The sequence below is a fragment of the Schistocerca piceifrons genome, chromosome 6 (assembly GCF_021461385.2).
Source record: "Schistocerca piceifrons isolate TAMUIC-IGC-003096 chromosome 6, iqSchPice1.1, whole genome shotgun sequence".
Lineage (NCBI taxonomy): Eukaryota > Metazoa > Arthropoda > Insecta > Orthoptera > Acrididae > Schistocerca > Schistocerca piceifrons.
Genome location: NC_060143.1, coordinates 10,117,389 through 10,144,992, shown reverse-complemented (window position 1 = coordinate 10,144,992; position 27,604 = coordinate 10,117,389). Strand labels below are relative to the sequence as shown.

The window sequence follows — 27,604 nt, the reverse complement described above, 5'->3', positions numbered from 1 at the left end:
CCGATGGTGTGAGGGAGGCACCCGCGAGGTGGACTCTACTGCTGCCACCTGCGGCCTCGACATGAGACGCATGTTTGCCACTTCTGAGATTTCAATGGAGTGGGCTATGTGCAGATTCTCTTCCAGTGAGGGGTTATTGAGTTTCAACACAGGTTGAATGACCACATCGCGAATTAAGGAGTCCATATATGATGCCTTGCAATGCTGATTGGTGCAAATGAAGTCGCATTTGCGGCTGAGACCCTGCAAATCTGTGACCCAAGAATAGTAAAACTGACCAGGCTGTTTATGGTACTGGTGGAACTGAAGCCGAGACGCCACGACATGGTAGTGCTGGGAATAGTAGTTAGTCAGCAGCACACATATCTCGTTAAAGGAGAGAACCACAGGGTCGGGCAACAGTGCCAACTTCCTGAGCAGAAAGAATGTGTCTGGTGATGCACAGCACAAGAATAACGACCGCTGCAGGGAGTCATTTCTGACCTGAAACACTGTGAAATTTTGCTTCAGATGATACAAGTATGTTTCCCAGTCTTTCTTAGCATCGTCAAAGGGCAGAAACGACAGCGGACATGGGGAAGCATCAGAAACGGGGACACCCAGGAGTTGGTGCGGGAGGGCATCCTGTGCTCAGACATTGTCTGACAGCAACTGCAAGGATTGCTGTTAGACTTCTAACTGGGACTTCTAACTCGCACTGCTGCCGCTGCTGCTGCTGCTGCTGCTGCTGCTGCATGAGATACTGCTGTTGCTCCAAGAGACAGATGAACTTAGCCTCCATGCTGCCGAATGTTCTAACTTGTCGCCAGTGTTATAGGCGTGAATGACCAGTGAGTAATGCACAGCAGAGAATGAAGAGGCGAAGCGACCAGGCAGGGAAGCCACTGGAGGTATTGATAGCTAAGAACAGACAGGACAGACAAACAAGTTAGGGATGACAGACACTATGACTGACCCAGACAAAACAAGAGGCAAGCAAGCAAGAACTGAGGTGACAAACATGATTAGACAACAACAATGCAGGAATGCTGCAAATAACAACAGTAGGTATATCAACACACAGAACTTGAACGCAGTAGGGCCGAGATGCACATGCGAACTACAGTGAGTACCAGACTGCTGGGATAGCATCATGCGGCCACCCTAAATACCTGACCTCAGGGAAACACGATAGGCTGCGAACTTCACGTGGCACGGAAAGTGGTGCACTCAAACCGTGAGGCTCGTGGTGCAGGCGAGCGCCCGAGCACAGTATGCAGGTCCATACCCGCTGGCGCGCATTCCACTTGCGCACCTTCCGACACCAGAATATATTTACTTATTTTGCTTTACTCTGACATTATTGACACAGTTTCGAAACAAATATTTTGATTTTGCATTGAACATGTTATTATGCCATCATTATTTCACTGGCGTGTATGAAAGAAAAAATAAATTAAATGGCGTTTATTACCGATTTGGACTTATATTACAATTTAACATTTTTGGTGTTCAGTTTTATGTTGTTAGTGTATGAAACACTACAAAACGACCAATAACTTATTCAGAAAAAATTCGTGCAGGGCTTGATGGGAACTCTTCTAAACGACCAAGTTCAGTCCTTGTTGATAATCGGAAAGGGAGCTTCTCCCAGCCAGCATCATTGGCAGATGAGTCTGAGCCACCCTTACCACCTGGTGGAGGAAAGTATGAAGCTGGTCGAGCCGAGGCGCTGGGAGCACTATGCCGCATCTTCTGTGCTAAGAAGACTGGTGAAGAGATATTGCCAGTATACTTAGCACGCTTTTACCTTTCCTTGCAACAAGGCTTGAGAGTCCCTGAGGTAAGTATTTTTGTGAGAACTTTTTACATTACTGCTGGTCCTCAATTTTATTGATAATCTAAGCAACTCTTTGGCCAGTACTCAGAGACTTATGGTAACCTGCAAGCTTACATTAGCAAAACAAAAGGCCAGAATCACTTAGAGGTTGGGAGGGGCTGTGTGATTCAGATGCATTAAAATGAGTACTAAGCTGTTGAAAAAGGTTACACCGATTCTGAAGCTATTGAGAAAAATGAAGAAAGGAAGTATGGTAAAAGAATAAGCAAATGGAAGAAGAAGGAGCTCCTGCCTTCCTGGCAGTGTTCTATGCCTTTCTTTTTGATTTAGTCATAATCACATTAAAAATGATGACTGTGGTAAAACTTTATAGACATCTGAAGCCACTTACAAAACATTGATATGTATTGCACACATATACGTGCTACTGAAATCTATACAAGAAGTGTATTTACTACTACTAAACTTGCCATAGCACATACTAAAAATTATTTTTTAAGAAAAGTGTGCAGAATGGCATTTGGTAAGTGGTGGTGTTAACAGATTACATAAGATGACAGAGAGAATGACAGAATTGTGTCGATAAACGTCATCTTGGTCTTAACTGTGGGAAAATAAATGACAGCGTAATGAAACACCACCACCACCACCACTGCAAAGTTTTTTGTGTGTGCCCTAGACTCAACAATAGGATGAGAAAAAATTAAAATCTGTAACATTTTCCGATTTCTATTTGCAATTTATGTAAAGTAAAAATCAAGATATGTGGGGTTCATATCTAAGTGTCATAAGTGGTATTTGGTGAACAATGCATTACCATACATTAACATGGCATCAATGAATAAAAACATATATAGTTGCAATGCAGTAGATTCAAGTTTTTTTCTTTCATTTGTATTTGACAGTGCTTGCATTGATAATGGATCTTTTATATATGTATAATTAATTGTTCATTACAAATCAATGTAAAAATGATACAAAACAAAAAATTATAGAAATGTTACAATGCCAAAGACTTGTTTAAAAATGAATCCTTATCTTCTGTTCTATAAGTTATGAAAACAATAAAAATGTGTTTAAAACCGAATAAATACATAAAAAGAAAAACGGGAATGAACTAGTCATTTATGTTGAAATGGAAACGTGGGTATTGTTGCTTACATGCAGTAAGCTGACTTTTGTGCTGCACTCACATGCTGTGTTCAAGATGGAGGTGATGGTGACGGTGTGGCTATGAGAATTCATAGGGTACAGATTTGCCTTAAATATGTTTATTCTACACAAAAGAGTCAATGAACAGTTGACAAATGAGAAGTTTGCAATGTCTGTTAAATGACAGGTTTCTGAATATTTGATACGACAAGCAAGAGCCCTTTTAATGGAGAAGGGTATTTTATCGTTGGCTGAGCAGAAAGAAGGAAAGACATTGCCACATGATACACTGCAAAAACTAAAGAGTTGCTTCTAAATTCCATTTATATTAAAGAAACATACCAAGAAGCACCATTCTGATCCACTCAGTATACCAATTAGGTTTCTTTCAGAGTATGCTGATGCAATAGCTCCATACTCAACAATCATATACAACCGCTTGCTAGACAAAAGATCCATACCCAAAGACTGGAAAGTTGCACGGATCACACCAGTATTCAAGGAAGGTAGCAAGTGTAATCCACTAAATTACAGGCCCAGATCATTAATATCAATATGCAGCAGGATTTGGAACATACATTGTGTTCGAACATCATGAATTACCTCAAAGAGAATGGTCTATTGACACACAGTCAACACGAATTTAGAAAACATCTTTCTTGTGAAGCACAACTAGCTATTTACTCACACGAAGCATTGAGTTCTATTGACAAGGGATTTCAAATTGATTTCATATTTTAAGGTTTCCAGAAGTCTTTTGACACTGTTCCACACAAGCGGCTTGTAGTGAGATTGCGTGCTTATGGAATATTGTTTCAGTTATGTGACTGTATTTGTGATTTCCTGTCAGAGAGGCTACAGTTCATAGTAATTGACAGTAAGTCATTGAGTAAAACGGAAGTGATTTCCGGTGTTCCACATTGTAGTTTTGTAGGCCCTCTGCTGGTCGTTCTCTATATAAATGATTTACGAGACAATGTGAGCAGCCATCTTAGGTTGTTTGCAGATGATGCTGCTGTTTATTGTCTAGTAAAGTCATCATAAGATCAAAACAAACTGCAAAATGATTTAGAAAAGATATCTGTATGATGTAAAAATTCACAGTTGTCCCTAAATTTTGAAAAGTGTGAGGTCATCCACATGAGTGCTGAAAGGGATCCATTAAACTTCGCTTACATGATAAATCAGTCAAACCTAAAAGCTGTAAATTCAACAAAATACCTGTGAATTACAGTTATGAACACCTTAATTTGGAAACAACATGTAGAAACTGTTGTGGGGAAGGCAAACCAAAGAATGTGTTTTATTGGCAGAAAATGTAACGTAACATATCTACTAAAGAGATTGCCTACACTACACTTGTCTGTCCTCTTTTGGGATACTGTTGTATGGTCTGGGAACCTTACCAGATAGGATTAATGGAGTACATCAAGAAAGTTCAAAGAAGAGCAGTAAATATTGTATTATCCCAAAACAGGGGACGTAGTGTCATGGACATGACACAGGATTTGGTGTGGACATCAGTAAGAGAAAGCCATTGTTTGCTGCAGTGGAATCTTCTCACAAAATTTCAATCACCAACTTTCTCCTTTGAATGTGAAAATATTTTGTTGACACCTACCTACCTAGGTAATAAAATATGAGGAAATTGGATCTCGCATGGAAAGATGTAGATGTTCATTTTTTCCGCACGCTATTCAAAATTGGAATAATAGAGAATTATTGTGAAGGTGGTTCAATGAATGCTCTGCTAAGCACTTGAGTGTGATTTGCAGAGTATGTATGTAGATGTAGATGTGGATGAAATACAGCGGACCTTCAGCAATTGGATCCAGCAGTACAGCCCAGAACCTTGGAAGCAGCTTATACACTGGAAAAGCCTCACAACCCACATTGTGTTTGTTAAATAGCACACTCTCTTTGGTAGCCTAAATACTCATTAAAAATTTTACAACTGCCCCTGTTCATGAGATATTGATAGCTAAGTTACCTGACAAGTGTAATGGTGTAGTTTCTCAGTGAAATGTTATATATTTTATTTAAACATCTTGCTTTAGGCTATTCATGGCCCCATTTGACGATCAGTACTGAGAATACTCACAGTAATTTTTTTTTCTCTCATACAGATTTTGATGCAAAACTTCTTTTGTTTGTTTACTAATGCCTAGGTTGCACTGTGTAATGAAAAACTCAATTTCACACCTCCTCAAATTGAAATAATGTGCTACAATTACCACACATTACGTGTAACTAAATTTTCACTGTCTTCAACTGCATTACAAAGAAATGTATTTCAATCTTTGTTATAAAAATTGTGAATAATTGTTAAAGTGACTGTGTTTGGAAATACATCTGCATTTTGCCTTTTCTTATCAATGAAATGGCATGATGATAATATATATATATATATATATATATATATATATATATATATATATATATATATATATATATATATATATATATATATATATATATATATAGCTTATATTATGAAATTTGGTTGCGTGATTTAAAGTCTGTAACCAGGTTTGAATTGTGGCAAAAGAGATATGGACTTATAACACAAACACTATTCAAAAACTGATTCTTGCTCACTGAAGAGTTAAGAGCTGTCTGTTGAGATTACCAGTAAAGACTAGGAAACAAACAACTTGAAGTCAACAAACATGAATGGAAGACACAATTCTTCATCTGCATCCATACATTGCATGGCAGAGGGTACTTCCCATTGTACCTGTTATTAGAGCTTCTGCCTTTTTAGTCGTGGGTGGAGTGTGGGAGGAATGACTGTTTAAATGCCTCTGTGTGTGTGATAATTCATCTCATCTTGTTCTCCTAATTCCTACAGGAGCGGTACGTAGGGTGTCCTAGTATATTCCTGGAGTAATACTTAAAGGAGGTTCTTGAAATTTTTAGTGCCAGTTCAGCTGATTCAGCATCTCTGAGACATGCTCCCCATAAGTGCCTCCCCTTCTCTGTATGCATTCAGTATACCCTCCGTAGTTAGTTCTGTTTGGTACGGGTCCCATGACTTGAGCAGTATTCTAGGATAGGTAATGTAGGTGATTTGTAAGCAGTCTCCTTTGTAGTCTGATTGCATTTCCTTACTAGTAAACTGAAGTCTGGCACTTGCTTTACTTATGACTGAACCTTTGTGATCATTCTGTTTCATATCCTTACAAAGTGTTACACCTAGGTATTTGTATGAGTTGGCTGATTTCAAATGTGACTCACTGATACTGTACTAATAGAATACTCCATTTTTTTTTAATTTTTTTAAAGTGCACAATTTTACATGTTTGAACGCTTAAAGCAAATTTACAATCTTTGCACCACTTTGAAATCTTATTAAGATCTCACTGAATATTTGTACATCCCAACACAATTCCCTGGGGCATACCAAAATTTGCTTCTACATATGTTGATAACTCCAAGATAACATACAGCATCGTCCCTACCAAAAAAGCCTCAGTCCAGTCACAAACTTCACAAGATACTCCATACAATAGTACTTTAGAAAATAAGCATATTAGTGGTACAGAGTCAAATACTTTTTGCAATTCAAGAAATACTGCCATCTACCTGGCTCCCATGATTCATGGCTTTCATGATATGTGAGGAAAGTGTGAATTGGGTTTCACGTGATCAATGTTTCCATCATCTGTGGTATTTGGCATGGAGGAGGTCATTCTGTTTGAGATACATCATTACGTTTGCGCTCTCAATATGTTCTAAGGCTCGACAATAAATGGAGTTTTGTGGGTTGCTTGGGGTTGCTTTTGATACCCTTCTTGTAGACCTGAGCTTTCTTCCAACTACTTGTCACTATTTTTTGTTCGAGGGATCTGCAGTAGATTATAGTTGAAAGAGGGGCTAACTCAACCAAAAGTTCAGTGTAGAATCCATTAGAAATTCAGTTGGGGCCCAGGAGCTTTGTTCAGCTTAAGCCGTTTCAGTTGTTTCTCAACACTAATGACAATAATGTCTATATAAATCATCTTTGCAGTGCAGCAATAATTAAACCGGAGCTATACCCCAGGATTTTGATTTGTAAAGAAACAGTTGTAAACCAAGTTGTGTTTCCACTTTTTGCTTTGCTACTCACAGTTTCAGTCCCAGTTTTAGCCGTGAGTGTCTGAACATTAACTTTGGTAGCGCTGAAAGGCTTTATATATGACCAGAAGTTCTCTGGGTTTTGTGACAGATCCTTCGATAATATTCTGCAATGGTAGTTGCTGGAGGTGTCATGCATTTCCCTCTTAACAGGCAAACACATTTCATTCAGCATCTCTCTGTCTGTAGCCCTATGCTTTGTTTCACACTTATTAAGGTAAAAGCAGGACAGATGATGGGGGAGGACAGACGCCTCTCTTCCAAGAAATTCATCAGCAGACATTGTTCTGCATGCGATGCTCATTGTTGTTGTAAGCGCTGGTGAGATCAGATTATTCTCAAGTTTTTATTCTTCAGGAGTGGAAAATAGAGGAGAAATTTAAGAAAATAGCATTTTGAGGCCAAGATAAGTCAAGGAAATTTTTTGCAATTCCTTTTTAATAGTATGTACTAGTAAATACGCGCCTAGTAGCTTATAACTTGTATTTAGATTGTGTAGTAGAAACATTATAGGTTATGTCGGTCGAGTAATGGCTTCTTTTGATAACATTTTTGGTGAAAATGAGGGTGCGGCATCTGTCCCTATGAAAACGGACAGATGACGCACCAATACTGTGGGACATATGCCACAATGCTTGCAATGCTAACAGGAGTCTATACGTTTTTACTTTACAGAAAAATGCCAAGAAAACGCATTAGGACAACAGACAGGGGAAAATGGACTGCAGAAGATCTATTAGCGCCAGTGAAACTAGTGAAAGAGGAAGGTTATGCTAAAAGGAAAGCAGCTCAAATGAAAAATATACCAGAACGAACATTAAGGAGAAGACTTGCTACACACAATTTCAAGACAGTAGGGTGTGGACCATCATCATACTTGGGTGAAGATGCAGAAAGGAAATTAGCGGCCCATATAAAGAAATTGCAATCGTGTGGCTTTGCTCCCAAACCGTCAGACATCAGGCAAATAGCTTTCAATTTAGCTGATCAGATGGGACTGAAAAACAAATCAACAAGGAAAAGAAACTTGCACAGAAAGATTGGTTGCTCTCATTTTTAGAACACAATGAGGACTTAAGCATCAGAAAAGTGCAAGGGCTTTTTGTAGCCAGAGCAATTGGAATGAACAGAGATGAAGTCAATTCTTACTTTGATCTGTTAACACAAACGTTGACCGAAAATGGGCTTTTGGATAAACCAGGTAGTATCTACAACGTAGACAAAACTGGTCTACAATTAAACAATGAACATGGTAAGGTTGTTGCGGCAAAAGGAAGCAGAGATGTCCATGCCATTATTTCTGCTGAAAGAGGAGAGACAATAACAGTTATTGCATGCTGTAATGGCGAGGGAAATTTTTTACCACCTTATTGCATTCACAAAGGAGTGAATAAAAAACAAAATGCAGAAGACAACGTGCCTCGAGGATCAGTTGTTATGAGGAGAGAATCCGCTTATGTCAACAGTGATATTTTCGTGGATTGGTTCATAAACCATTTCCTTCCTAGAAAGGCGCCTGGCCCTGCTCTGCTTCTGTTAGATGGCCATGCCTCTCATATGAATTGTGTCACCCTTTTGGATATAGCTATTGAAAATGAAGTGTCAATAATTAATTTGCCTAGCCTCGCGACACACTTTTACAGCCACTAGACCGATCATTTTTCAAACCGCTGAAATCCTACTTTAAAGAGGCTTGTTATTCGTGGATTGTAGGTAGTGCAAGAAAAGACAGAGGAATTACAAGGCAGCAATTTGGAGAGTTGCTCTTCAAAGCGTGGACTCATGCTGCCACTGTCCAGATTGGTGTATCCGGATTTACACCTGCTGGAATTATCCCGCTTGACATAGGAGTAATTCCAAACCATGCCTTCGTTCAGACATTAATAATACTGATCTCCCAACTGCTGCAGATGTCTCTAATGATCTGACTCCAGATGAGCCATCAATGATCAAGGTCTGAAACAAATGTGTTAAGAGAACTTTGGCTACTCATCGACCAACTGATCAAGGCAGCTGCTGTGTAAATGACAACTCAGTGACACCTCATGGAGAGACTCCATCAAAATTGCTGGAAAAGATTTCGCTTGTTCCTATACTGCATCAGAGAAATCAATCCAAAAGAAAGCAATCAGCAACAAATATAACATCCGACGATTTTATAGCAACGAAAAGAAAGGAAACCACTGATAGAAACAAGAAAGGAAAAGCTCTTGCCCACAAAAATGTAGCAGCTAAAAGAAATCAAATCCCCAAAACCAAAGGGGAAAAAACTGTCAAAGAGGCGTCTGTTTGAAGACTCAGTTTCAGAAGAAGAAGAAGAAGAAGAAGAAGAAGAAGAAGATGATGATGATGATAATATTTCCCCACATGATAGTTCCTCCAATGAATTAAATTTCAAAGAAAATGAATGTGTAGAGTGCCTTGAACTTTATCAAGAAACAATGTCTATCTCTGACTGGATTCAATGTGTAGGATGTTCTAGGTGGCTTCATGAATCATGCACTCTCCATGAGAACATGTGTCGTTTGTGTGGATATCTTAAAAATAAACTTAAAAAACAAAAATCAAAGTAATGTCATTTTCAAAGTATTTTGCCATTGGCCATCTGTCCCTCCCTTATAATTAATTGAAATTTACAAGCCTTTGTGCATCATAAGAATGTTACTTTGTTATAAAGTTTTTGTAATGCGATGTTATCTATTATAAAATACAATGTTCAAATGATCAATCTTGCCTAATTTTGTTGTGATTTAAGTGTTTATATATTGATAAAAATTAATTTGAAAACATTTGCAGCATCTGTCCTGCCTTTACCTTATACAAGAGCCTGTTTCCTGAGAAGTTTCTGTGCAGTTACTGAATATCATGGGAAGTCCCTCCCATCATGAACTTTTCCAATAGTTACTTACTCTCAAGTGCATTATGAACTATTCTTCTAAATCTGAGCCAGAATACTACTACATCCTCTTATCAGAGCTATTTTTTTTTAGTTTCTTATTGAGTCAGGGCTCTACTGGCTTTTTGTCTAGTTTACTGAACATATAAATCTTTTTACTTGTTGTACTTGCCCTTCATATTTTGGTAATCATTATTTTTGCAACTGCCTCTTGGTCACTGATACCAATTTCGATGTAGACATTCTCAAAGAGGTCAGATTCATGTATTGCCATTAGATTCATCATATTTCTCTCTTGATGGGGCATCTGAAGAACCTGTTCTAGGTAGCTCTCGGAGAACGCATTTGGTTATGTTTTTGTGTGACATCTTGTCACACCCATGACTTACAAAACGGTAATTTTCCCAATGGATTGTTGGAATATTAAAGTCTCTTCCAATGATGACAGTATGATTGGGGAATTTATGTACTACCTGAACTGAACTTAGGTTTTTCCAAAATTTTCAATTACAGCTGGAGGTGATTCTGTTGGTCAATAGCTGGAGCTGAAGTTCATGCACACTCTTGATACGGAGTCTTATGTAGACAGTCTTACAAACAGTTTCAATTTTTGTCTTGGTGTATTTGAGTTTCTTACCTACTGTGACAAATACACCGCCTCCATTTACCATTAGCCTGTCCTTTTGATGTATGCTTAAATGTTCCCAAAAATCTCACCACTATAAATTTTGAATTTTAACCAGCTTTCTGTACCTGTCGTAATGTCGGTTCCACAGTTTTTTAGTGGTGCTTCAAGCTCTGCAAATGTTTAGGATCTCAAGACTGTCACCTGTGGGGAGCATTTCTTCAGATCTTATACTGCTCACATGGACCCTTTAATGCCTTCTGTAGTTATCATTATCTTGACTTGGTGAAGTCACCTAGGCTGGGGGGGGGGGGGGGGGGGAACACCCAGTGTCCATCCCACACACAACCATTTACCTTTGTAGCAACCTCTGATGTGTCGTGCCTGATTCATTTAGGGGGCCCCTACAGTTCTCAACACTTGGTGCACATCCAAGAAGTCACAGCCTAGCTTGTCACAGAACCTTTAAAGTCACTGGGTCAGTTCTTCCACTTGACTGAGAACCAGGGGGTCATGTTATGTTGTGGGGACAATGCTGCAAATTGTGAGCTTTGTTGAGCTTCTGTAAGGCTGGTCTTCTTCAACCTCTCTGACAGTTGGTGAAATGACCCAAGTATGAGCTCAGAGCCTAGCCAATAGGTATCATTTGTTCTAGTGTGTGGCACAATCTGCAAATGGTTGCTCCCTGGTTTTCTCAAAAGCTGCAGGAATAGCCTCTTACACATATTGAATGAGGACCCAGGCATGCATACTGAGTGCACCTACTGTTATTTCCCACGGCTTGCTGCAATTTCCCTAAGTGGTACCACCAATCACTCCATGTTTGAACTTCCAGTGCACCTAGCCCTACCACTGACATGCCAGTCACAGTCAAGTGGACGAGTCATGTTAGATCCCATACTTCCCGTAGTGGAGACAGGATCCACAGAGCAGGATAGTACTTGAGGTAGCTTTGGTATCTCTGGTACATGACTCTTGGGAGTTCTCCCAACGCACCCATTCACAGCAACTTCCAATAGTTTGACAGTAATCAGGGCAATTTCCAGCTGCTTGAAATGACTCGCCCCATGTTCAAGAACAGCATTCACAATGGGGCAGCATTGCAGCTGGTGCAATGTCTTACAAAACATAAACAAATAACTTTCAAATAAATTTGCTGATTCTCTTTTAAATTCTGGATCTGTTAAGCTAAAAGCATTGCTAATTCCTTGTAAGAAATGAAACAGTTAGTACAAAAAATGAGATTTCTGTTAAAGGAAGATAAAAATCTTGAATAAAAGTTAAAATTTCCTGAAACTTTCTTTGTGGTTGAAGTTATTAGCAGACTCGAAAATAGCATTAATTTCTGATCCATGCATATAATAAATATAAAAGGTAATTAATTGTAACATGACATTAGTTATAATACATACTATAATAACTAATTCACAAACACCAATTTGCTATGAAATAAGTTACAAAGAGTCTCTATCTTTTCACATAAATATACCGTGAAATTAAGGAACGATTGTTTTTAAACATCAACACTGTTGCCAAAAGTTTCTAAAAAGCACAGATTTATTTTACAGTTGATGACATGGTATGAGATTTTCTGTGGCACTTGCAGATGTTCGAAAATACACAGTACAAATGAGTATTAATACAACCTATGAGAGATTATATGAAAATGAAATGAACAGTAAGATATTAAAATTTAGAATTTCTAATAGGCACATGATACGGGCATGAGTGGTCTCACACAAAGAAAAATTCATAATTCTACTTATTACGTAAAGAAATATGCGAATTTCACAGATTTTTTACTTAGCCGAACATGTGATTCTTTCTGAAGTGACATGCTAAAGGTGAACACTATAGTATCAGCTTATCACACTCAAAATGAAATGGCAGTGGGCATGACATGTAGTGAGGCATATTCATTGTAGATGAACCACTACTGAAATCCAAAGAGATATGGGAAGTTCGACACTAAGCTTGCAACCTAAAGGTATGCAGATAGTTGATATTAGCTATTTGAAGAAGCAATTTTTCTGATGCCCATAAAACGTGAAGTAGTCTGGGGGACTCCTTTATCCACCAGTGTGTCATATACCTTTTGTTGTTGTGAACTGCTGCTTCACAAAATGGCTGTTCATGACTTTCCTGAAAAATCTTTAAGCTGGTTCTCATCCCATCTGAGAATTGAAAACAGAGGGTATTTATTCAACAAAAAGGTGAAAGAGTACGTTCTAATTTGATGGAGATACAAGTAGGCTTGCCCAAGGAGTCCTTATTAGACCCTGAACAACATGTCGTGTAATATAACCTCAAAAACAATTTTGTATGCAGATGACTCAACAGCAGTAAGTTACTGTAAAAACAAGCAATAATAGCACAGAATATGAAACAAACTCTCCAGGAACTTAAAATTTGGATAAATAATAATGCCATGAAATTGAATCTTACAAAATCACAAATTACACATTTCAGGAATGCAAACTGCGAATATATATCACAATTAAATTATGATCACTGCAAATTCTGTTCAATTTCTTGGAATTACTATAAACAAGAACTTGTCATTGACTGATCACATGGATTGCTTAGTAAAGTTATTAAACCATTTATTTATGCAATGAAAATTTTAAACAAAGTAACTAACTTAATTTAGCATCAGTTGTTAGGTATGGCATAAATTTTTGTGGTGTTGAAAAGCAATCTCCACAGTGAGTACAAGTGGGCATAACCTACAATAACAAAAATTGGAGTATTAGACCAACTTAAGCTACATGTGGATGGGTGTCATAGCTGAGCTTGAATTCTTGTTCGTTTATTTGCTACTGCTCAGTGCTTCCATTATGTGTCAAACTTGTTTTTACTCTTTCTTATAAAAATATTGTAGTCATTTAATCCACAAACTGAATAACAAGATTGAAAAGCATGTGCAGGAGAAAGTCAGTATAAATACAGCCAAAATGAGGACACTAATCCTTAATTAGGAGTAATGCAAATGACATACATAGGTATACTACACTTACAGATAATGAAAAAAACTTTGGAAAAAAATGGTACGTGTTGACTTATATTCACAAACTGACATGTAAGGTTGAAACTTTTTAACCCTTTCATGACCAAATTACTTAAAATTTCACAAATTACTGTAAAAATTGGTTTCCTGATGTTGGAATGGATACTGAGTCAGGTCATGTTTGTAAATTTCAATTGTTGTTTATAGTTTTATAATTATTTTGAGTTAGACATATATGTCCCACTGGATTGAGGGAGGAATAAGTGATTCCCTAAATTTATTTCTCCTTAGTCTAGTGGGACATGTACATCCCATTAAAATAGTAATTTTACAAGGAATTAGATCTGTAAAAAGAAAGAAAAAAAATAAGAACCAGCATTATGTCAAACATTTTTATGAAATTTATCAAAACATGGCAGAATGGATGATGGTACTTTGCAGTACCTACATATGAAATTAGTCCTTATCTCTTGTTTTCATATACTGCAGTGTCTCCATTGCCTCCTTGTGTTCCTAGCTGGAAAATATTTTCATACTGTGTGTAATTGTACATCATCATGTGTACAAAAGTGTGTGTATCTGCTGTAAAATGGCAAGACGTCAATCCAGTTACAGTTTTATCAACCGCTCACCACCTGAATTATACAAGGTTCTTTGCAAGAAAAAATGGAGACTGAATAATCTGAGCTGTATCCTACCTGCATCCACAGCAAAGTACACAGCTGTAATGGGAGCTGTAGACCCATTTGAGCAGTGGAGAGAAAGATATGCAATTGGCAGTAGCTCAGTCAAATTGAGGCATCATCTTTTTTATTTTCTTGTAAACACTGCAGTAGTAAACAGTTTCATCATGTGGAATTGTGTTAATGTCACCAACTTTCTTTTCATCTTGTTCCTATAAGGCAGCTTTCAATTGGGAGAAATATAAAGAGAAGGGTAAGACAGTATCAACCCAAAAAACAAGCCAGGTGTTTGTGGAGTTTTCGGTTTCATATCAAATCAAGGGAAGTAAAATAAATCATTTTAATTGAATCGACTGTGGGTTCTTGGTGAAACATTGTAAATTAACTTAACAAACACTGTTTTTTGCCGTGTTTCACAAATTTGTGGCCTGGGATTGCTCCCAGGTGGAACCTACTGATTGAAGTCTAATTCTGAGCTGTATCAACAGTTAGAATCAGCCAACTCTAGTATGTGATCTACGAGGCTCAAGTTGTATGGGCACCTACAATGAATGAACAACAATAGGCTTACCAAAAAGTCTTCTCATTGGTTGAAAGCTACAAGACTGGAAGCCTGTGGCTCAATGAAGTACTAAAGGACTTGGATTCGGATGGGATCTCAGATCTTGAGGTAGAAGATCATTCCAAATTTTGTGCTATAGTAGAGTGTTGGACCCCACCACATAGAGCCCCTAAATGCCGGAAGCCCCTTTAACAGGAGAGGAAGGAGAAGTTATCAATAGGGCTCAAGAGATATTGGGAACGGAAGAGAGCATCGAAGAACAACTAGTCATAAGTGCTCCTTAGTTGGCTTAAATCAATAATAATAATAATAATAATAATAATAATAATAATAGAATAAAATTATAGCTCTGAATAAAATGTGTAAGTGTTGGTATTTAGACACAAATATGAACAAAAGGCACAAATGGAAATTCTCTACATACACTGGCCCTAAGGAAAAAACCATTAAAGAAATATAAAAGTATTTTATCAGTAAATATTGGCACTGATCTGTATATTTCTAGCAAACAATGTAAAATAGACAACAAATACCTTTACTGAGCTTATCTGTTGCAGACAGGAAAAAAATTACATAAATTCACCAAAACACAAGGCACACATTGACAACTGCAACAATTAAGTGATATATCACACATTAGGTGCCAAACACTGAACCTGTTAACTCCAGACAGTTGATATGTACAATGTTAGATTATAACACCACACAGGTGTGGGACTTTCAAGTTCCTGTGAACTCAGGTAAATAAATTTGTACGTGGGCACACATGCCCCACTGGTCACAAAAGTGTTACAGTAATGAAACATACAAGTAGACTGCAAAACTAAAATCAATCTCCAACTACACAAACATTTCAAAACTCCACAGAGACGGGCTTCACCGTATAAGTATATGCTAACTTGAATGTCGTAGTTGTTAACAACATCAAATGTTAGAAATATTAAAACTTTCCCTCTGCTTTTGATTACTACCAAAATAACTGATATACAATCACACAATTAAAAAAGGAAAAATCAATAGTGACTCCACAACACTTGTATCCAGTTATGTCATGTAAATTACTGCACATATGAAACCATAGCAGGGCGGAATCGTGTAATGAATAATAGGGAAAACTAACAATAAGAAATTGCTGGTGATCAGTCTTAGGAATGATACAGATGATCCATTTACTCTCGTACACACACAGTTTCAGAGAAAGAAAAACTGGAAACATGCAGAGAGAAAATATGTGAAATAAAGATGTACAAAAAAATACAACTGTCAATGTAAAACAGAAGGAAAAGATATTTGGAGTAAAACAGAAGTTAACTGTATGAAGTTCTCAAATGTTTAATCTTTAAAATGTGTGTTGTAATAGTTGTAAATATCTTTTCCGGTTAATTGTAAATATAATTGTGGTTACAAGTGCACACGTATTTCAAAGCATTGATGATGATTTGTCAATAAGTGAGAAATGCATTTGGTACATGTGCTGTACACAGGTGTCTGCACATTGGATTTACACACCATATACAGTGTTAATTACATTTCAACTACCTTGCAACTGATATTTTTCTTTCTAGAATCGCGAGTGTGGTGAATCCCTTGCCAGCATCCTCCTTAACTCATCAGACCTTTTTCGACTGGATTTGGATGGTGTGCAGGTGTTGCTTCCATATGTCACTGATGCATTGGAAGTTGTTCTCCCAGATAAGGACCTCAAACTTAAGTGAGTGATCAAGCTATCCACATTTTTGAAAATACAAATTCCATTCTCTGAAATTAATTTTTAGAACACTAGGCTATGTAGATGTGGGCTGGATATCACTGTTTTCTATTAAAAGAAGCTGCAGATTTACTCATAAATATACAGTAAATAAATCATTGCATTCCGTTTCATGGCATAGAGCAGATATTGTGTAGCAAACAGGCAATTGAAAGAAAATGTGTTAGAAATTATGATATAGATATTAGAATAATACCTAACAGTCTTCTTTCAGTTTCCTGTCTGCTGCTAAACATCCCCTCTTTGTGGTGAGTAACGACCTATACATTTCATATTGTTGTTATTCTCTCCCAGATTTTCTATTGTTCGATTGTATTATCTCTGGTGTTTGTATATTATATTAAATAAACAAGTTTGGGTATCAGTTAACTTATGGGAATGTCTTCGACAACCGAACCACCAATGTTTCGACACATCATTTGAAGGCACAGTTGCAACACTGCTCATCTGTTGTTTGATGAGGGGAAGAGCAGGATTCTGAATATCACTTAAGCAAAAACCTCCATCTCTGTTTACATGTATACTTACTAATTTAATTTCATCTATTTCCTTAATAAAACAATGCCAATAGCTGGAAGTGCATGCCAGTATCTCCATGTTGTTACATTCCATAGGATAACTGGTGCCAAGGCAATGTTTAGCAATAGCAGATTTACTCAGCTGTTGTATGCGTGTGGGATGCTTATGTTCAGTACACTGATCCTTCAATGTCCTGATGGTCTGACCAGTATACGACGTGCCACAGCTGAAAGGAACATGATAGCCACCTGCAAACCAAGATCATCCTTTATGGTTCCTAAAAGGGCTGTAATCTTAAATGGTGCTTGAAGAACAAGTTTCACATCATATTTCCAGAGAATATGACCAGACAAAGTTTGTTTTGTTGGAAATGCTTCCTACAAAAGGCAAAAAGGCTGTTGACTTGTGTGCCATCTTGTTATTTTCATTAATTGTGCCTTGAATATGACAGGGTGTGCACCTGTCGAAATATTGGCTGTTGTCGAGGATGTCACCTGGCTGCACTCCTCTAAGTTGTATGAACATTTTATATGCCAAGAAGAACACAAGTTTACCTTTACAGAGAGGGAATGTATCGTTGCTGGAGTAGTTTGGGTAAACTTCATGGTAGTAGAGTGAGGTTGCAATGTGCATTATTGTTCTAGTTATGGTGCAGAGATCGTAATGTTGTTCCAACGTTTGCCAAAATTGTGCATCATATTAAGTCTCCTGCCACTAATCATATCAAAAAATGTGCTGTTTTAGCTCTTGTTTAGGAAAGGATCTATTACACTCACCAATAGTTGGATTTTATTTTTCTAAGGAATTATTTTGACTTAATTTAATGATTACTTTGAAAATTTCATCATTTTTTGGTATTGGCCAGAAGGTGCCTCCTAATTGTAGTCCAGCTAGAAATTACATTCTGTAATGGCCTGGCATTCAGCAAAATTTGAACGTTTCCATAGCTCGGAGACAGATGCCACATCTCAGCTTTCTGTTAAATTTGAACTTTGCACTGATGTGCAAGCATTTACCAGTTATTGATTTTATAAGTTCTGTCAAACAGGTTGTTTCTAAACTACCACCTGATGCTGCTGAGGTGGTTAGCAGAGAAGCATGTCGTGTACTGACTGGGGCAAGATCGCCTAAGAGTAATGTAACGGAAACTGTATGGGTGCTTTTCGTTCACTCAGAGTGGATCCTGATATTGTTAACTTACTTGTGACCAAGGAAAACATTACAGTTTTGTTGGACGAACAGGATTACAGTTAAAAGGTTCAACTTGTACTATCAGATTCAGCATATATCAGAATGAGTGCCAACCTGACAAAAAATGTTGAGAAATCACTAATCTCCTCCTGAGGAAAAATTCCTTGTTGGAGGACACTATCAAGAGTCTTAATTCGGATTGTGCTGTACCCTCTAGATCATATGGCCTTCCAAAGGTTTACAAGGAAGGGGTTTCTCTTAGGCCTATTGGTGTTTCAACATATCATGTAGCTAAAAACCTTGCTACTCTATTTAGTCTACTGTTAGATCAGTGTGTGCATCTCATTAAGAACTCAGTGAATTTCTCATGTCAGTCAGAGGGATTTTGTTTGAATGATACTGATATTTTAGAGAGTTTTGATGTAGTCTCTCTCTCTCTCTCTCTCTCTCTCTCTCTCTCTCTCTCTCTCTCTCTCTCTCTCTCTCTCTCTCCCCCCCCCCCCCCCCCCCACTCTTGTTCCTCTGTCTATTGCATTACCATTGACTGACATTATGTTTGACGTTGAATTGATGAACCTGTTTTGACATGAGTTGACTTCCACTTTTTATGCAGTGAACAGAACTGTGAACGGACTGATGAGATTATGGTACTGTTTATGGAACATTTTGAGCAACTTTTTGGAAAAAATGACATTCTGTTTGCAGAGGCAATGATTGACTTATTGTAAGGTATTACTTCTTTATTTTTGACACTTTTGCTTTTGTATGATGCAATTATAACCGGTTTCAGCCTTCAAAGGCCATCGTCAGATGCTATGGACAGCATTTGATGAACAAATGTTCACGCTTTCTCAATTATTCTGTTGAGTCGCATCCAGAAATCAGTCGATTTCTTACAATGATCAGAAGAATACTTGACAATGCATAAACACTTGTGCATCAATTGCTGCGCATAGCATCTGAACATGGCATTTGAAGGCCAAAGCTGATTGTAATTGTATCGTGAAAAAGTGATAGTGTCGAAAATAAAAAATAATACCTTATGATACCTTTGTTGTTTGGCATCATGGGAGTAAGAATTTAAATGGCTTTTTAGTGTGTCTAAATTTAATTCACCCAAATGGGGGTGGAAAAGGACAGCTGCCTTCCCTTCCTTGATGTGCTGGTCATTAGGAAGGTTGATGGCATGCTGGGACATGCCATTTATAGGGAGCCAATTCACACCAGTTCGTATCTACAGACTGACAGTTGTCACCATCTGGCTTAGCATGAAGGAGTACTTTGTACCCTGGTTCACCATGCCCAAGTCATTGCAGAGCCCAATCGTATGTCAGTTGAGTCAGCCCATCTGGAAGTCACCTTTTGTCACAGTTATTATAGTGAAAGACAGATAGGTTGGTTGATTTGGGAGGGGGGAGGGGGTGGGGGGTGGAGAACCAAACAGTGAGGTCATTGGTCCCATCAAATTTGGGAACGATGGGGAAGGAAGTCGGCCATGCCCTTTCAAATGAACCATCCCAGCATTTGCGTGAAGCAATTTAGGGAAATCATGGAAAATTGAAATCAAAATGACCAGATGCAGGTTTGAACTGTCGTTTTCCTGAATGTGAGTCCACTGTGCTAATCACCGCACCACCTCGCTGGGTATGAAAGACAGATCAGATACACAGTGCTCTAGGGAGTTATGATGATAATTAGATGGCATCAAAGTCTACTGCCTTTTTGCCTTGTGCGGTAACCATTTCCAATAAAATTTGTCATATTCTGCAGAAACATTATGTGAAACATGGTTTTCAACCACCATGTAAGAGTAGTGCCCTTTAGGATCCATAAAGGATGATCTCGATTTGCATAAAGCAGGTGTATTTTATTCCTTGCAGTTATGATATGTCATATATTGGTCAGACTATCAGCACTGTGGAGGTCCTGTATATTAAACATAGGCATCACACATGCTTATGACAGCTGAGCAGGCAGGCCGGTGTGACCGATTGGTTCTAGGCGCTTCAGTCTGGAACCGCGGGACCGCTCCGGTCACAGGTTTGAATCCTGCCTCGGGCATGGATGTGTGTGATGTCCTTAGGTTAGTTATGTTTAAGTAGTTCTAAGGTCTAGGGGACTGATGACCTCAGATGTTAAGTCCCATAGAGCTTAGAGCCAATTTTTGACTGCTGAGCAAATCTTCTTCTGCCGAATATTGCCTTAGCACCAATTGTTCTACAGAATATAACAATATGGAGATTGTGGCATGCACTTCTGGCTGTTGGATAGTGTTACTGAAAATTAAATTAGCAAATGAGATTTTAAATAGCAGTAGAGGTTTTTGCTTAAATTCTGTGCGGAACTCTGCTCTCTCCCTGGGACAGGGATAGAGTTCATGCTACCTCACCCATTTGTTATTACTTTCCACTATCCATAACTTCTGATTTTGATCATCTTTGCTTGTATGGTAGCACCAGTGTTGTTTTTACTGTGTGTGTCACGGGGGGAGGGGGGGGGGGGGCAGCAGCACGCGTGAGTCTGTGCTTGTGTGTGTGTTTTTATATGTTTTTAGTTTTAGTGTTCTCTTTCCACATATACTCTGCTAGGCATTGTGGTGAAATGAAGGTGATAAACTGAAGCAGATGTAACATCCAAAAACCAATGAAGTTATTGGAGATGGAGTTTTAGCTGTGAAATGCATTAGGTACAAGCAGTAGAATAAAATAATTTGATTGTAGATGGCATATTACTTGTAAAAATATCCCTAACCTAGAATCTATCATCACAAACAGCCTATGATGAAATATCTCTTAATAATTTGAAAAATTACTGATGATTGTATTTTGTACAAATTTCCTACACTAATCAGCATGCAGGAGGGTCGTGACTTTCTCTACCCAAATATGTCCAAGGAGCACCTGCTGATAGTTCCCCAATATTATGCCAGTCCATCCACTGCACACTTTTTAAGGGAGTGACACAGACACAATGCTCAACACACCTGGGAGTGTTTATGTTCCACCAAATAATGTTAACAACATATTAGTGACAGAAATTAGTAACTAATATAACTAACGCAAGAAATTTGCTTTAACAGACTCTCTGTATATCATCGCTAGCCGAACTGGCTGCCAGACCGGAATCTGAGTCTTAGTCATTATATATGGCAGGTACTGGCAGGGCATTCTTCTGGGAAAGGCTGCTTCTTCCACAAGTGCTGCTTGCTCTTCAGGTTACTGATAGAGTGTAGTAATACTCAGTAGCATCCAGTTTAAAGGAAACATTGACTATTAGTTGTTTCCTAAAGACATAAATAATTACTTTGCTGACAGGTTTAATCTTGGTCCATTCGTCTGTATTTCCTTTTATGCCTTCAAAAATTTAGTCTTATGCATATAGTTCCAAATGAATTTTGGTGTTGTTTTGGGGTAACTGAAGATTTATGATGAAAAAAGTGTCTGTTTAAAATATGTGGCTGAGTTGTAAATTTAATTTATTTCTCTTTTGTGTATAGGTCACTGTCAGTATCCAAAACTGAGTTGCGTCGTGCATCCATCCATCTTTTACTGTCAATGCTGGCTCTTCCACTTCACTTTCAGGTAATCCTAACATTAAATAATGTTGATTTTCATATGTGCTAGAATCACGGGTCTTTTTGATAAATCCAGTAATAGTACTGTTCACGTGATATGCTACTTTCCTATGAAACTAGAGCTGTTATCATGTTCAGTGTAGGCCTGCCACAAAATAACTTTGTCTTTTGTATAATATTACTAATATTGTCTTGTGTGCAAATTGTGTGGAATGTTGTCTTTCTGCATATGAAATCAATCTTCATCTTAAGGATGTTAACAAAGAATTGAATGTCAACATGAATGAAAAAGTCCAGTTATGCTCCTATGTGTGCTGTCTTCGCCAGATTACAGTGTTTCATGAGAAACATAGTGTTATGTGTTTTCTGCTATGCAAAAACATTATTGGTCTGCTGAAAGTACCGTATAATTTATAAATAGCTTTTCTAAGTAGTGAAATCCATCATTAAACTATAACCATTACTACAAAAACCTGTAGAAGTAGCTTGCAACAAATGATGACATTTATGTGCCTTACTCATCTTTGGAAGCTATTCCAGTTTAAATGATGTCTACATTGGAAACCAACACAACAAATAGTCTGTCTGTCTCCTTCTCAGAGCTTTTTGTGGGTACAGTAGACTCTCAACTGGTCAGCCTAATGTGGTGGAAGGTTAAGCTAGACAACAATAAATCTGGATAGGCTGGAGTTCTATAAATTATCTATTCTGACCCCAGCCTTACCATTCAAAACACCATTTTTTTTTTTTTTTTTTTTTTTTTTAAATACCAAAACCCAATTTCGTTAACATTTTCTGACTGACTTCATACATAACACATGCTAGTTAGAAGTGTTTGTTAATAGGTACGACACCCTTCCAAAACTAGTAAAGGAAACAAAATGGTCTCATTTTAAAGTGTGAATGTATGATTACATACACGGGAAAGCCAGGCCTAACAAAAAAGATAAAACTTATGGGTCTGAGGTTTTAAGAATGGCTTTGATAAATTATTGTTTCCCCTCCTTTAGCCCTCTTTTGCATGGCAATATTTCTCCTCTTGTGCGAACAGGTGATATCAGTTGGTGTTGTCTCCTTCTGCTCACTAATGTACTGCAGTGCTTCCTCAGTTGGTCTTGAATATGTATGTCTGCTTGTGTCTGTATATGTGCGGATGGATATGTGTGTGTGTGCGAGTGTATACCTGTCCCATTTTCCCCCCAAGGTAAGTCTTTCCGCTCCCGGGATTGGAATGGCTCCTTACCCTCTCCTTAAACCCAAATCCTTTTGTCTTTCCCTCTCCTTCCCTCTTTCCTGATAAGATAAGTCGTAGGGTCAGTATTGCCTCACGTGTTCCCATATTTCTACGGAATCCAAACTGATCTTACCCAAGGTCGGCTTCTACTAGTTTTTTCCATTCGTCTGTAAAGAATTCGCGTTAGTATTTGCAGCTGTGACTTATTAAACTGATAGTTCGGTAATTTTCACATCTGTCAACACCTGCTTTCTTTGGGATTGGAATTATTATATTCTTCTTGAAGTCTGAGGGTATTTTGCCTGTCTCGTACATCTTGCTAACCAGATGGTAGAGTTTTGTCAGGACTGGCTCTTCCAAGGCCGTCAGTAGCTCCAATGGAATGTTGTCTACTTCCGGGGCCTTGTTTCGACTTAGGTCTTTCAGTGCTCTGTCAAACTCTTCATGCAGTATCATATCTCCCATTTCATCTTCATCTACATCCTCTTCCATTTCCATAATATTGTCCTCAAGTACATCGCCCTTGTACAGACCCTCTATATACTCCTTCCACCTTTCTGCTTTCCCTTCTTTGCTTAGAACTGTGTTTCCATCTGAGCTCTTGATATTCATGCAAGTGGTTCTCTTTTCTCCAAAGGTCTCTTTAATTTTCCTGTAGGCAGTATCTATCTTACCCCTAGTGAGATAAGCCTCTACATCCTTACATTTGTCCTCTAGCCATGCCTGCTTAGCCATTTTGCACTTCCCGTTGATCTCATTTTTGAGACGTTTGTATTCCTTTTTGCATGCTTCATTTACTGCATTTTTATACTTTCTCCTTTCATCAATTAAATTCAGTATTTCTTCTGCTACCCAAGGATTTCTACTAGCCCTTGTCTTTTTACCTATTTGATCCTCTGCTGCCTTCGCTACTTCATCCCTCAAAGCTACCCATTCTTCTTCTACTGTATTTCTTTCCTCCATTCTTGTCAATTGTTCCCTTATGCTCTCCCTGAAACACTCTACAACCACTGTTTCTTTCAGTTTATCCAGGTCCCATCGCCTTAAATTCCCACCTTTTTGCAGTTTCTTCAGTTTTAGTCTACCTGTTCCACCTGTTATGTATATGGTAGTTCAATTCCTTAGAGAATCAAAGTTGTGGGGAAGGGGGATGGGGGAGGGGAGTTTACTCGTTCGGAAGACAGACATTAGCAACACATTGCTGTCTATATTTTTAAAAAGCTTATCCATCTCAGTAGTAGACATTACTCTTTGACGAAGGAAAAAATCTATCACTTACAAACAGTAGGTGTAAAATACCTTAGGGATTAGCTAAACTCAACCAACACTAGCAACGCCTGTAACAGACTTGCCTTATGATAATGCTCATTCCAGCATGTTTTGCACTGAAAATTATGTCGTGCTGTTGATGTGAACACAAAGGTGCTTACTTATTTTGCACACTATTGTTCCCAGTTCTGTTTATGAATTATCTTTTGGAGCACTGTAGCTAAAGTAAAAAGCTGTAAGAATATTGCATAACTGGGTTCCTAAATTCTGGTGCCAAGGTCTTCAATGCTAACTTATTAAACATTGGGAATGCTTACAAATTTAAAAAAAAGTAAAAACTATTTCTTATTAGCTGGTAGTATTTTCTTGAGCTGAACTGTTGTATCATCAGCATAAATGAAATATACTGTATCACATTTGTTCCAACATGTTAGTCATTGCTGTAGGCATCGTACACCAGCGAGACTAGCTCACTGGCTCACTGTCTTGTGTCAGATGATTCTTTTGAATTCTCCATTGTCTGTTCTTGTTGTTCCAGGCAATAAAGAATAACACTTCTTGTAGTAGACACCAAATGAACAGCATTGATCAATAATCCTTGGTGATGGTATAAATCTTCTATATGCCACCGTTAGAACAATACTAGTAGATCAACAAATGCCATGCCTGTAATTTACCCTCTCTTGCAAACATTCTCAAGAGAAAATGGATTATATATTTGGCATTCATTGATCTAACAGCAGCATATGACACAGTTAGACTTAACAAACTTGTAGGTATGATTTACACCACCACAAGAACTATCACTTAATCCAATTAATCCAATACACACTACAGATTAAACAATTCTTTATAAGAGAAACATAATTGAAAGTAATAAATATCAATGAAAGTGATACAAGTGTAATGGAATGTAGTTGCAGTAAGTCAGTTAATTCTGTGGGAATGAGACTCTTAAATGAAACAGCAAAATTTGTAGATGATTTTTGCCATTTTGTTGTAGTTTATGCAGATTAATGCAGCTAAATGACAAGTAACAACTATTTAAGGGATAAAATAAACTTTTGCTTTATTTGCACAACACGTATTAATACATTTGGCTATGCAAATATATTACATTGCCCATCAACAAACATGGAACATGTATATTCCACAGAGTCTAATGCATTTTGCACATCATATTTTGTGCGCCACTATGCATGCTGGAAAATGTTTGTTCACATATCCCCAACACTCCCCCTTGAACAAATATTTTTCAGATGTTGTTGTTGTTGTGGTTTGGTGCAGCTCTCCATGCTACTCTATCTTGTGCAAGCTTCTTCATCTCCCAGTACCTACTGCAACCTACATCCTTCTGAGTCTGCTTAGTGTATTCATCTCTTGGTCTCTCTCTACGATTTTTACCCTCCATGCTGCCCTCCAATGCTAAATTTGTGATCCCTTGATGCGTCAAAACATACCCTACCAACCGATCCCTTCTTCTAGTCACGTTGTGCCACAAACTTCTCTTCTCCCCAATCCTATTCAATACCTCCTCATTAGTTACGTGATCTACCCACCTTATCCTCAGCATTCTTCTGTAGCACCACATTTCGAAAGCTTCTATTCTCTTCTTGTCCAAACTAGTTATCGTCCATGTTTCACTTCCATACATGGCTACACTCCATACAAATACTTTCAGAAACGACTTCCTGACACTTAAATCTATACTCGATGTTAACAAATTTCTCTTCTTCAGAAACGATTTCCTTGCCATTGCCAGTCTACATTTTATATCCTCTCTACTTCGACCATCATCAGTTATTTTACTCCCTAAATAGCAAAACTCCTTTACTACTTTAATTTTTCAGATACTCAACACTATACATCTCAGGTTAAACCATAATGTTTTACCAGCTTCTGAAATTTGTCCTTACTGAGAGGCTTGGTTAGGATATCAGATAACATTTCTTCTATACATAGATAACTGAGGATTATATTTCCCTTTTCCACGTAATGTCTTACAAATTGATGCATGTCAATATGTTTGGATCTTACACTGGTGACATTATTTTTTGCAAGTATAGTAGCTCCCATATTACCACAAAATACCACAGTTGGCTTTAATTGTAATAACTTCAAGTTGAACAAATATATTTCAAGGAAGACGCAATACATGAAAGTCACAGATCAAGTAAACAGAGTAAGACGTGTGTACACTTTAACAGTCAAATCATAACTGAGTCCAAGTCTAGCGACTGCTGGCTGGCTGGCTACTTAGGTGGCGCTGCTGCTGCATGGCTGGCAGACAGCGCCGCGTGTAGAGGACACGGGCAACTGCGTGGTGACACTTTTTTAAAGATCGGCGAGTCACAACACTTTTCCCCCCTTTGAATTTTTTGCACAGGTCTTGATGGAGGTGGCATGGAGACTGCTAACGTCCATAGGCATTGTTTGACTGGCTGTAAAGTCTCAAGGAGGAGGCTTCCCGTACAGATGGAAGTGTCCCCTATGATAACAGATCGAGATGACAGGAGACGTGGGTGTCGAATCTGCCGGGGCCCTGTGCACCAATCTGCCATTGCGGCAAGTCCGGTTGTTATAACAGGAGACATGGGCGATGTGTCCGCCTCCGTAGGAGAAGGAGGCGAGTAGAGTTGGTTCGGCAGATGATGGTCATCTGGTTCCTGCATGGGCACGTCTCCTGGTGCCGTCAGTTCTTGTGCTGGCACCGATATGATGGTGAGAGAACTGCGTTGTGAGTAATGAGAGATGCCAAGATCCCGAGCGTCAGATAGAGCCGAAAGTGCTGTAGCGGCATCCGGAACAGGCGTTTGCCGGCACACGAGGCCGAAGCTGGTCCGAATGATGCACTGCAACACCCGTGTCCGCCTGGATTTCATACAGGTGTCGGCCACAGTGTCGTAAGATGTGACCAGGACTCCATTTTGGCCGCCTGCCATATCCCCGTACCCATATAAGGTCGTTGGCGGTGAACCGGCCAAGTGAAGGCACCTGTGGCCGTGAGGTGGAAAGCTGCAGAAGATGAAGTAACGTGCGGGGCTGTCGTCCATGTAAGAGCTCAGCCGGACAGTGGTCACCCATGGGTGTGAAACGGTAAGAAGCCAGAAATTGGAGAAGCACATCATCAGCAGAAGAAGTCAGGAGTTTCCTCATCTGAGCCGTAAATGTGCGGACCAGTCGTTCAGC

General features: G+C 38.5%; 1 protein-coding gene across 10 annotated transcripts in view; it reads left to right on the top strand.

Annotated features, from left to right (window-relative positions):
- Positions 1-27,604, top strand: part of LOC124802474 (ral GTPase-activating protein subunit beta) — a 398,111-nt gene that overhangs the window by 147,440 nt on the left and 223,067 nt on the right. For all 10 annotated transcript variants that reach the window (XM_047263273.1, XM_047263271.1, XM_047263272.1 and 7 more), the window contains 3 exons: positions 1,563-1,822; positions 16,426-16,571; positions 21,835-21,919. In XM_047263273.1, the coding sequence (XP_047119229.1) occupies positions 1,563-1,822; positions 16,426-16,571; positions 21,835-21,919 (491 nt within the window). The remainder of the gene's footprint in view (positions 1-1,562; positions 1,823-16,425; positions 16,572-21,834; positions 21,920-27,604) is intronic.